Raw genomic sequence first — 13,972 nt, 5'->3', positions numbered from 1 at the left:
ACACCCTCTACCTGTGTGTATCTCACCTGTATTGGGGTCATACATATATAGATTATGCCAGCACACCCTCTACCTGTGTGTATCTCACCTGTATTGGGGTCATACATATATAGATTATTCCAGCACACCCTCTACCTGTCTGTAGCTCACCTGTATTGGGGTCATACATATATAGATTATTCCAGCACACCCTCTACCTGTCTGTAGCTCACCTGTATTGGGGTCATACATATATAGCTTATTCCAGCACACCCTCTACCAGTCTGTATCTCACCTGTATTGGGGTCATACATATATAGATTATTCCAGCACACCCTCTACCTGTCTGTATCTCACCTGTATTGGGGTCATACATAAATAGATTATTCCAGCACACCCTCTACCTGTCTATATCTCACCTGTATTGGGGTCATACATATATAGATTATTGCAGCACACCCTCTACCTGTGTGTATCCGTCCTCTATCTCACCTGTATTGGGGTCATACATAAATAGATTATTCCAGCACACCCTCTACCTGTCTCTATCTCACCTGTATTGGGGTCATACATAAATAGATTATTGCAGCACACCCTCTACCTGTCTGTAGCTCACCTGTATTGGGGTCATACATATATAGATTATTCCAGCACACCCTCTGCCTGTCTGTATATCACCTGTATCGGGGTCATACATATATAGATTATGCCAGCACACCCTCTACCTGTCTGTAGCTCACCTGTATTGGGGTCATACATATATAGATTATTCCAGCACACCCTCTACCTGTGTGTATCTCACCTGTATTGGGGTCATACATATATAGATTATGCCAGCACACCCTCTACCTGTCTGTAGCTCACCTGTATTGGGGTCATACATAAATAGATTATTCCAGCACACCCTCTACCTGTCTATATCTCACCTGTATTGGGGTCATACATATATAGATTATAGCAGCACACCCTCTACCTGTGTGTATCCGTCCTCTATCTCACCTGTATTGGGGTCATACATAAATAGATTATTCCAGCACACCCTCTACCTGTCTATATCTCACCTGTATTGGGGTCATACATAAATAGATTATTCCAGCACACCCTCTACCTGTCTATATCTCACCTGTATTGGGGTCATACATATATAGATTATTCCAGCACACCCTCTACCTGTCTGTATCTCACCTGTATTGGGGTCATACATATATAGATTATTCCAGCACACCTTCTACCTGTCTGTATCTCACCTGTATTGGGGTCATACATAAATAGATTATTCCAGCACACCCTCTACCTGTGTGTATCTCACCTGTATTGGGGTCATACATATATAGATTATTGCAGCACACCCTCTACCTGTGTGTATCCGTCCTCTATCTCACCTGTATTGGGGTCATACATATATAGATTATTGCAGCACACCCTCTACCTGTCTATATCTCACCTGTATTGGGGTCATACATAAATAGATTATTGCAGCACACCCTCTACCTGTCTGTAGCTCACCTGTATTGGGGTCATACATATATAGATTATTCCAGCACACCCTCTGCCTGTCTGTATATCACCTGTATCGGGGTCATACATATATAGATTATGCCAGCACACCCTCTACCTGTCTGTAGCTCACCTGTATTGGGGTCATACATATATAGATTATTCCAGCACACCCTCTACCTGTGTGTATCTCACCTGTATTGGGGTCATACATATATAGATTATGCCAGCACACCCTCTACCTGTCTGTAGCTCACCTGTATTGGGGTCATACATATATAGATTATTCCAGCACACCCTCTACCTGTCTGTATCTCACCTGTATTGGGGTCATACATATATAGATTATTCCAGCACACCCTCTAGCTGTCTGTATCTCACCTGTATTGGGGTCATACATATATAGATTATTCCAGCACACCCTCTACCTGTGTGTATCTCACCTGTATTGGGGTCATACATATATAGATTATGCCAGCACACCCTCTACCTGTGTGTATCTCACCTGTATTGTGGTCATACATATATAGATTATTCCAGCACACCCTCTACCTGTCTGTAGCTCACCTGTATTGGGGTCATACATATATAGATTATGCCAGCACACCCTCTACCTGTCTGTAGCTCACCTGTATTGGGGTCATACATATATAGATTATGCCAGCACACCCTCTACCTGTCTGTAGCTCACCTGTATTGGGGTCATACATATATTGATTATTCCAGCACACCCTCTACCTGTCTGTATCTCACCTGTATTGGGGTCATACATATATTGATTATTCCAGCACACCCTCTACCTGTCTGTATCTCACCTGTATTGGGGTCATACATATATAGATTATTCCAGCACACCCTCTACCTGTGTGTATCTCACCTGTATTGGGGTCATACATATATAGATTATGCCAGCACACCCTCTACCTGTGTGTATCTCACCTGTATTGTGGTCATACATATATAGATTATTCCAGCACACCCTCTACCTGTGTGTATCTCACCTGTATTGGGGTCATACATATATAGATCATTCCAGCACACCCTCTACCTGTCTGTATCTCACCTGTATTGGGGTCATACATATATAGATTATTCCAGCACACCTTCTACCTGTCTGTATCTCACCTGTATTGGGGTCATACATAAATAGATTATTCCAGCACACCCTCTACCTGTCTATATCTCACCTGTATTGGGGTCATACATATATAGATTATTCCAGCACACCCTCTACCTGTCTGTATCTCACCTGTATTGGGGTTATACATATATAGATTATTCCAGCACACCCTCTACCTGTCTCTATCTCACCTGTATTGGGGTCATACATATATAGATTATTGCAGCACACCCTCTACCTGTGTGTATCCGTCCTCTATCTCACCTGTATCGGGGTCATACATATATAGATTATGCCAGCACACCCTCTACCTGTCTCTATCTCACCTGTATTGGGGTCATACATATATAGATTATTGCAGCACACCCTCTACCTGTCTGTATATCACCTGTATCGGGGTCATACATATATAGATTATTCCAGCGCACCCTCTACCTGTGTGTATCTCACCTGTATTGGGGTCATACATATATAGATTATTGCAGCACACCCTCTACCTGTCTGTATCTCACCTGTATTGGGGTCATACATAAATAGATTATTCCAGCACACCCTCTACCTGTCTATATCTCACCTGTATTGGGGTCATACATATATAGATTATGCCAGCACACCCTCTAGCTGTCTATATCTCACCTGTATTGGGGTCATACATAAATAGATTATTCCAGCACACCCTCTACCTGTCTATATCTCACCTGTATTGGGGTCATACATATATAGATTATTGCAGCACACCCTCTACCTGTGTGTATCTCACCTGTATTGGGGTCATACATATATAGATTATGCCAGCACACCCTCTACCTGTCTATATCTCACCTGTATTGGGGTCATACATATATAGATTATTCCAGCACACCCTCTACCTGTGTGTATCTCACCTGTATTGGGGTCATACATATATAGATTATGCCAGCACACCCTCTACCTGTGTGTATCTCACCTGTATTGTGGTCATACATATATAGATTATTCCAGCACACCCTCTACCTGTCTGTAGCTCACCTGTATTGGGGTCATACATATATAGATTATGCCAGCACACCCTCTACCTGTCTGTAGCTCACCTGTATTGGGGTCATACATATATAGATTATGCCAGCACACCCTCTACCTGTCTGTAGCTCACCTGTATTGGGGTCATACATATATTGATTATTCCAGCACACCCTCTACCTGTCTGTATCTCACCTGTATTGGGGTCATACATATATAGATTATTCCAGCACACCCTCTAGCTGTCTGATTCTCACCTGTATTGGGGTCATACATATATAGATTATTCCAGCACACCCTCTACCTGTGTGTATCTCACCTGTATTGGGGTCATACATATATAGATTATGCCAGCACACCCTCTACCTGTGTGTATCTCACCTGTATTGTGGTCTTACATATATAGATTATTCCAGCACACCCTCTACCTGTGTGTATCTCACCTGTATTGGGGTCATACATATATAGATCATTCCAGCACACCCTCTACCTGTCTGTATCTCACCTGTATTGGGGTCATACATATATAGATTATTCCAGCACACCTTCTACCTGTCTGTATCTCACCTGTATTGGGGTCATACATATATAGATTATTCCAGCACACCCTCTACCTGTCTGTAGCTCACCTGTATTGGGGTCATACATATATAGCTTATTGCAGCACACCCTCTACCTGTCTGTATCTCACCTGTATTGTGGTCATACATATATAGATTATTCCAGCACACCCTCTACCTGTGTGTATCTCACCTGTATTGGGGTCATACATATATAGATTATTCCAGCACACCCTCTACCTGTCTGTATCTCACCTGTATTGGGGTCATACATATATAGATTATTCCAGCACACCCTCTACCTGTCTATATCTCACCTGTATTGGGGTCATACATAAATAGATTATTCCAGCACACCCTCTACCTGTCTATATCTCACCTGTATTGGGGTCATACATATATAGATTATAGCAGCACACCCTCTACCTGTGTGTATCCGTCCTCTATCTCACCTGTATTGGGGTCATACATAAATAGATTATTCCAGCACACCCTCTACCTGTCTATATCTCACCTGTATTGGGGTCATACATAAATAGATTATTCCAGCACACCCTCTACCTGTCTATATCTCACCTGTATTGGGGTCATACATATATAGATTATTCCAGCACACCCTCTACCTGTCTGTATCTCACCTGTATTGGGGTCATACATATATAGATTATTCCAGCACACCTTCTACCTGTCTGTATCTCACCTGTATTGGGGTCATACATAAATAGATTATTCCAGCACACCCTCTACCTGTGTGTATCTCACCTGTATTGGGGTCATACATATATAGATTATTGCAGCACACCCTCTACCTGTGTGTATCCGTCCTCTATCTCACCTGTATTGGGGTCATACATATATAGATTATTGCAGCACACCCTCTACCTGTCTATATCTCACCTGTATTGGGGTCATACATAAATAGATTATTGCAGCACACCCTCTACCTGTCTGTAGCTCACCTGTATTGGGGTCATACATATATAGATTATTCCAGCACACCCTCTGCCTGTCTGTATATCACCTGTATCGGGGTCATACATATATAGATTATGCCAGCACACCCTCTACCTGTCTGTAGCTCACCTGTATTGGGGTCATACATATATAGATTATTCCAGCACACCCTCTACCTGTGTGTATCTCACCTGTATTGGGGTCATACATATATAGATTATGCCAGCACACCCTCTACCTGTCTGTAGCTCACCTGTATTGGGGTCATACATATATAGATTATTCCAGCACACCCTCTACCTGTCTGTATCTCACCTGTATTGGGGTCATACATATATAGATTATTCCAGCACACCCTCTAGCTGTCTGTATCTCACCTGTATTGGGGTCATACATATATAGATTATTCCAGCACACCCTCTACCTGTGTGTATCTCACCTGTATTGGGGTCATACATATATAGATTATGCCAGCACACCCTCTACCTGTGTGTATCTCACCTGTATTGTGGTCATACATATATAGATTATTCCAGCACACCCTCTACCTGTCTGTAGCTCACCTGTATTGGGGTCATACATATATAGATTATGCCAGCACACCCTCTACCTGTCTGTAGCTCACCTGTATTGGGGTCATACATATATAGATTATGCCAGCACACCCTCTACCTGTCTGTAGCTCACCTGTATTGGGGTCATACATATATTGATTATTCCAGCACACCCTCTACCTGTCTGTATCTCACCTGTATTGGGGTCATACATATATTGATTATTCCAGCACACCCTCTACCTGTCTGTATCTCACCTGTATTGGGGTCATACATATATAGATTATTCCAGCACACCCTCTACCTGTGTGTATCTCACCTGTATTGGGGTCATACATATATAGATTATGCCAGCACACCCTCTACCTGTGTGTATCTCACCTGTATTGTGGTCATACATATATAGATTATTCCAGCACACCCTCTACCTGTGTGTATCTCACCTGTATTGGGGTCATACATATATAGATCATTCCAGCACACCCTCTACCTGTCTGTATCTCACCTGTATTGGGGTCATACATATATAGATTATTCCAGCACACCTTCTACCTGTCTGTATCTCACCTGTATTGGGGTCATACATAAATAGATTATTCCAGCACACCCTCTACCTGTCTATATCTCACCTGTATTGGGGTCATACATATATAGATTATTCCAGCACACCCTCTACCTGTCTGTATCTCACCTGTATTGGGGTTATACATATATAGATTATTCCAGCACACCCTCTACCTGTCTCTATCTCACCTGTATTGGGGTCATACATATATAGATTATTGCAGCACACCCTCTACCTGTGTGTATCCGTCCTCTATCTCACCTGTATCGGGGTCATACATATATAGATTATGCCAGCACACCCTCTACCTGTCTCTATCTCACCTGTATTGGGGTCATACATATATAGATTATTGCAGCACACCCTCTACCTGTCTGTATATCACCTGTATCGGGGTCATACATATATAGATTATTCCAGCGCACCCTCTACCTGTGTGTATCTCACCTGTATTGGGGTCATACATATATAGATTATTGCAGCACACCCTCTACCTGTCTGTATCTCACCTGTATTGGGGTCATACATAAATAGATTATTCCAGCACACCCTCTACCTGTCTATATCTCACCTGTATTGGGGTCATACATATATAGATTATGCCAGCACACCCTCTAGCTGTCTATATCTCACCTGTATTGGGGTCATACATAAATAGATTATTCCAGCACACCCTCTACCTGTCTATATCTCACCTGTATTGGGGTCATACATATATAGATTATTGCAGCACACCCTCTACCTGTGTGTATCTCACCTGTATTGGGGTCATACATATATAGATTATGCCAGCACACCCTCTACCTGTCTATATCTCACCTGTATTGGGGTCATACATATATAGATTATTCCAGCACACCCTCTACCTGTGTGTATCTCACCTGTATTGGGGTCATACATATATAGATTATGCCAGCACACCCTCTACCTGTGTGTATCTCACCTGTATTGTGGTCATACATATATAGATTATTCCAGCACACCCTCTACCTGTCTGTAGCTCACCTGTATTGGGGTCATACATATATAGATTATGCCAGCACACCCTCTACCTGTCTGTAGCTCACCTGTATTGGGGTCATACATATATAGATTATGCCAGCACACCCTCTACCTGTCTGTAGCTCACCTGTATTGGGGTCATACATATATTGATTATTCCAGCACACCCTCTACCTGTCTGTATCTCACCTGTATTGGGGTCATACATATATAGATTATTCCAGCACACCCTCTAGCTGTCTGATTCTCACCTGTATTGGGGTCATACATATATAGATTATTCCAGCACACCCTCTACCTGTGTGTATCTCACCTGTATTGGGGTCATACATATATAGATTATGCCAGCACACCCTCTACCTGTGTGTATCTCACCTGTATTGTGGTCTTACATATATAGATTATTCCAGCACACCCTCTACCTGTGTGTATCTCACCTGTATTGGGGTCATACATATATAGATCATTCCAGCACACCCTCTACCTGTCTGTATCTCACCTGTATTGGGGTCATACATATATAGATTATTCCAGCACACCTTCTACCTGTCTGTATCTCACCTGTATTGGGGTCATACATAAATAGATTATTCCAGCACACCCTCTACCTGTCTATATCTCACCTGTGTTGGGGTCATACATATATAGATTATTCCAGCACACCCTCTACCTGTCTGTATCTCACCTGTATTGGGGTCATACATATATAGATTATTCCAGCACACCCTCTACCTGTGTGTATCTCACCTGTATTGGGGTCATACATATATAGATTATGCCAGCACACCCTCTACCTGTGTGTATCTCACCTGTATTGTGGTCATACATATATAGATTATTCCAGCACACCCTCTACCTGTCTGTAGCTCACCTGTATTGGGGTCATACATATATAGATTATGCCAGCACACCCTCTACCTGTCTGTAGCTCACCTGTATTGGGGTCATACATATATAGATTATGCCAGCACACCCTCTACCTGTCTGTAGCTCACCTGTATTGGGGTTATACATATATAGATTATTCCAGCACACCCTCTACCTGTCTCTATCTCACCTGTATTGGGGTCATACATATATAGATTATTGCAGCACACCCTCTACCTGTGTGTATCCGTCCTCTATCTCACCTGTATCGGGGTCATACATATATAGATTATGCCAGCACACCCTCTACCTGTCTCTATCTCACCTGTATTGGGGTCATACATATATAGATTATTGCAGCACACCCTCTACCTGTCTGTATATCACCTGTATCGGGGTCATACATATATAGATTATTCCAGCGCACCCTCTACCTGTGTGTATCTCACCTGTATTGGGGTCATACATATATAGATTATTGCAGCACACCCTCTACCTGTCTGTATCTCACCTGTATTGGGGTCATACATAAATAGATTATTCCAGCACACCCTCTACCTGTCTATATCTCACCTGTATTGGGGTCATACATATATAGATTATGCCAGCACACCCTCTAGCTGTCTATATCTCACCTGTATTGGGGTCATACATAAATAGATTATTCCAGCACACCCTCTACCTGTCTATATCTCACCTGTATTGGGGTCATACATATATAGATTATTGCAGCACACCCTCTACCTGTGTGTATCTCACCTGTATTGGGGTCATACATATATAGATTATGCCAGCACACCCTCTACCTGTCTATATCTCACCTGTATTGGGGTCATACATATATAGATTATTCCAGCACACCCTCTACCTGTCTGTTTCTCACCTGTATTGGGGTCATACATATATAGATTATTGCAGCACACCCTCTACCTGTGTGTATCTCACCTGTATTGGGGTCATACATAAATAGATTATTCCAGCACACCCTCTACCTGTCTATATCTCACTTGTATTGGGGTCATACATACATAGATTATTCCAGCACACCCTCTACCTGTCTGTATCTCACCTGTATTGGGGTCATACATAAATAGATTATTCCAGCACACCCTCTACCTGTCTATATCTCACCTGTATTGGGGTCATACATATATAGATTATTGCAGCACACCCTCTACCTGTCTGTATCTCACCTGTATTGGGGTCATACATATATAGATTATTCCAGCACACCCTCTACCTGTCTATATTTTACCTGTATTGGGGTCATACATATATAGATTATGCCAGCACACCCTCTACCTGTCTGTATCTCACCTGTATTGGGGTCATACATATATAGATTATGCCAGCACACCCTCTACCTGTCTATATCTCACCTGTATTGGGGTCATACATATATAGATTATGCCAGCACACCCTCTACCTGTCTGTATCTCACCTGTATTGGGGTCATACATATATAGATTATGCCAGCACACCCTCTACCTGTCTATATCTCACCTGTATTGTGGTCATACATATATAGATTATTGCAGCACACCCTCTACCTGTCTGTTTCTCACCTGTATTGGGGTCATACATATATAGATTATGCCAGCACACCCTCTACCTGTCTGTTTCTCACCTGTATTGGGGTCATACATATATAGATTATTGCAGCACACCCTCTACCTGTCTGTATCTCACCTGTATTGGGGTCATACATATATAGATTATTCCAGCACACCCTCTACCTGTCTGTAGCTCACCTGTATTGGGGTCATACATATATAGATTATGCCAGCACACCCTCTACCTGTCTGTATCTCACCTGTATTGGGGTCATACATATATAGATTATGCCAGCACACCCTCTACCTGTCTATATCTCACCAGTATTGTGGTCATACATATATAGATTATTGCAGCACACCCTCTACCTGTCTGTTTCTCACCTGTATTGGGGTCATACATATATAGATTATTCCAGCGCACCCTCTACCTGTCTGTTTCTCACCTGTATTGGGGTCATACATATATAGATTATTGCAGCACACCCTCTACCTGTCTGTATCTCACCTGTATTGGGGTCATACATAAATAGATTATTCCAGCACACCCTCTACCTGTCTATATCTCACCTGTATTGGGGTCATACATATATAGATTATTCCAGCACACCCTCTACCTGTCTGTATCTCACCTGTATTGGGGTCATACATAAATAGATTATTCCAGCACACCCTCTACCTGTCTATTTCTCACCTGTATTGGGGTCATACATATATAGATTATTCCAGCACACCCTCTACCTGTCTGTATCTCACCTGTATTGGGGTCATACATATATAGATTATTCCAGCACACCCTCTACCTGTCTATATCTCACCTGTATTGGGGTCATACATATATAGATTATGCCAGCACACCCTCTACCTGTCTGTATCTCACCTGTATTGGGGTCATACATATATAGATTATGCCAGCACACCCTCTACCTGTCTGTTTCTCACCTGTATTGGGGTCATACATATATAGATTATTCCAGCACACCCTCTACCTGTCTGTAGCTCACCTGTATTGGGGTCATACATATATAGATTATGCCAGCACACCCTCTACCTGTCTGTATCTCACCTGTATTGGGGTCATACATATATAGATTATGCCAGCACACCCTCTACCTGTCTATATCTCACCTGTATTGGGGTCATACATATATAGATTATTGCAGCACACCCTCTACCTGTCTGTATCTCACCTGTTTTGGGGTCATACATATATAGATTATGCCAGCACACCCTCTACCTGTCTGTATCTCACCTGTATTGGGGTCATACATATATAGATTATTGCAGCACACCCTCTACCTGTGTGTATCTCACCTGTATTGGGGTCATACATAAATAGATTATTCCAGCACACCCTCTACCTGTCTATATCTCACCTGTATTGGGGTCATACATATATAGATTATGCCAGCACACCCTCTACCTGTCTATATCTCACCTGTATTGGGGTCATACATAAATAGATTATTCCAGCACACCCTCTACCTGTCTATATCTCACCTATATTGGGGTCATACATATATAGATTATTGCAGCACACCCTCTACCTGTCTGTATCTCACCTGTATTGGGGTCATACATATATAAATTATTCCAGCACACCCTCTACCTGTCTGTATCTCACCTGTATTGGGGTCATACATATATAGATTATGCCAGCACACCCTCTACCTGTCTATATCTCACCTGTATTGGGGTCATACATATATAGATTATTCCAGCACACCCTCTACCTGTCTGTTTCTCACCTGTATTGGGGTCATACATATATAGATTATTGCAGCACACTTTCTCTGTCCCGGGACGTCCTCTCTAGTAGTGGTAATGTAACAGGTGGTTATTGGCAGAATTGGTTACTGGTACAGATAATAGAAATATAATACCTACCGGTGATTCCTTTTCTCGTAGTCAGTAGTGGATAGATGGGATGATATTAGTACCATGGGGTATAGATCGTGTCCATTGGAGCCTGGCACTTTAAGAAATTATTTGTGTGTGCTGGCTGCTCCCCTCTATTCCCCTCCACCAGACTCGGTCTAGGAAAACTGTGCCAGAGGAGACGGACATACCATGAGAGAAGGAAATACAACAAAAGCGGTGAGGCAACGAACCAACACACAACCGTAATAGATAGCAACGCTACCCAAACATGGGACAGCAACAGCAGGCCTAACCAAGAACAACCAGCAGGAACACGAAGCACCGGGCGGGCGCCCAGTATCCACTACGGACTACGAGAAAAGGAATTACCGGTAGGTATTAAATTCCTGTTTTTGTAACGTCCTAGTGCAGGGGTGGACAACTAGTCAGTCAAAGAGCCAGAAAGAATCCGTAGTAAAGGGCAAAAGCCACTATCATGCGCGCGCACAAAAATGGTTGCGTGGCCTATTTTTCACAAAGCCACACCCCATTTTTGTGCACACACCTTTTATGACATTTGTAGGAGTATGACCTTGTGTCATAACCCCGTTTTTAGTCATGTTGTACATGCCACATACATATAATGCCCCAGTACAGTGCCACATATATATAATTCCCCAGTACAGTGCCACATATATATAATTCCCCAGTACAGTGCCACATACATATAATGGCCCAGTACAGTGCCACATACATATAATGCCACATACAGTATATATAAAAATACCAAATAATGGGTTCCTCCACAGTGCCAGATACATATACCCCCCTCCACAGTGTCAGATACACATGCCCCCACAGTGGCTCCCCCCAAGTACTGCTCACCGTGCTGCTGCTGGGAGGGGAGGAGAGCACAGCGCACACCTCTCGTGTTCCTCTGACTCTGGCGGAGGTGTCTATCTTCAATTTAGCACCGGCCCGTGAGACAATCGGAGCTCGCGGTCTGGCAGCCAATCAGAAGCTTAGCTGCCGGGCCGCGAGCTCTGATTGGCTCATGGGCCGGCACCAAATTGAAGATAGACACCACCGCAGGAGTCAGAGGGGCAGGAGAGGAGCGCGCTGCGCTCTCCTCCCCTGTCCTCACATGCCGGAGAGACCTTAGATAACACACAGCAACTTCTAAGCCTTAGAAGTTGCTGTGTGTCGGGCAGCGGTGGCCGCGAGCAGCTCGAGCCGCATGCGGAGGATGAAAGAGCCGCATGCGGCTTGAGAGCCGCGGGTTGGCCACTGCTGTCCTAGTGGATCCTGGGATGACATTAGTACCATGGGGAAGTCCCTAAGCCCCCAGAACGGATGGGGGAGAGTGCTGAGACCCCTGCAAAACTGCCTGAAAGTCATCTCTGGCCAAGGTGTCGAACCTATAGAACTTTACGAACGTTTTCGAGCCAGACCAAATAGCTGAACAGCACAATTGTAAGGCCGAGACGCCCAGGAAGCCGCCCAGGAAGAACCCACCGACCTTGTGGAGTGGGCCTGGATAGAACTCGGCAGCGGCAGTGCTGCCGGAGAATAGGCTTGTTGAATAGTCAACCTGAGCCAACGAGCAGTTGACTGCTTAGAAGGAGGATAATCAATTTTTGTAGAGTCATAAAGGACAAAAAGTGAGTCAGACTTCCTGTGACGAGCAGTCCGCTTGACGTAAATCCTCAAAGCCCGAACAACATCCAAGGACTTTAGAGCAACTAATGTGTCAGACATTACCGGAACCACTATTGGCTGATTTACGTGAAAATTTTACGTGAAAAGCCGACACCACTTTCGTCAAAAACTGTGGGCGAGTCATGAGTTCCGCCCTATTCTAGTGAAATATCAAATACAGGCTCTTGCAGGATAAGGCCCCCAATTCTGATACACGTCTTGCAGAGGCTAATTTCAGCAACATGGCAGTCTTCCAAGTTAGATATTTCAATTCCACCCTTTGCAAGGGTTCAAACCAGTCCGACTGGAGAAAGGTCAAGACCACATTGAGATCCCACGGAGCCGTGGGAGGGACAAAAGGTGGCTGAATGTGAAAAACACCCATCAGGAATGTTTGTACTTCCGGCAGTACCGCTAGTTGTTTCTGGAAGAAGATCAAGAGAGCCGAAACCTGGACCTTGATGGAGCCCAACCTTAGTCCCATATCCACGCCTGCTTGCAGGAAGAGCAGAAAACGGGCAAATCGAAACTCCGCAGACGAATATTTTCTACCCTCACACCAAGAAACCCATTTCTTCCAGATACGGTGGTAATGTTTTGACTTGACCACTTTTCTGGCCTGGACCATAGTGGAAATAACCTTGGATGGGAGACTTTTTCTGGCTAGACTCTCCCTCTCAACTTCCAAGCCGCCAAACGTAGCTGCAGTAAGTCTGGATAAACGCACGGTACTTGTTGAAGAAGGTCCTTGAGAAGCGGCAGAA

At 43.6% G+C, this 13,972-nt stretch overlaps 1 protein-coding gene across 1 annotated transcript in view; it reads left to right on the top strand.

Moving 5' to 3' along the window:
- The window catches only part of LOC134988467 (sideroflexin-4-like), a 120,706-nt gene extending 108,808 nt beyond the window's left edge, over positions 1 to 11,898 (top strand). The window contains exon 8 of the mRNA XM_063950551.1: positions 11,680 to 11,898. Within this exon, the coding sequence (XP_063806621.1) occupies positions 11,680 to 11,724 (45 nt within the window). The 3' untranslated portion in view covers positions 11,725 to 11,898. The remainder of the gene's footprint in view (positions 1 to 11,679) is intronic.
- Positions 11,899 to 13,972: the final 2,074 nt, after the last annotated feature.

This window comes from Pseudophryne corroboree, unplaced genomic scaffold (genome assembly GCF_028390025.1).
Source record: "Pseudophryne corroboree isolate aPseCor3 unplaced genomic scaffold, aPseCor3.hap2 scaffold_1066, whole genome shotgun sequence".
Lineage (NCBI taxonomy): Eukaryota > Metazoa > Chordata > Amphibia > Anura > Myobatrachidae > Pseudophryne > Pseudophryne corroboree.
The sequence above is the reverse complement of the archived record's forward strand: the minus strand, read 5'-3'. Positions and strand labels throughout refer to the sequence as shown.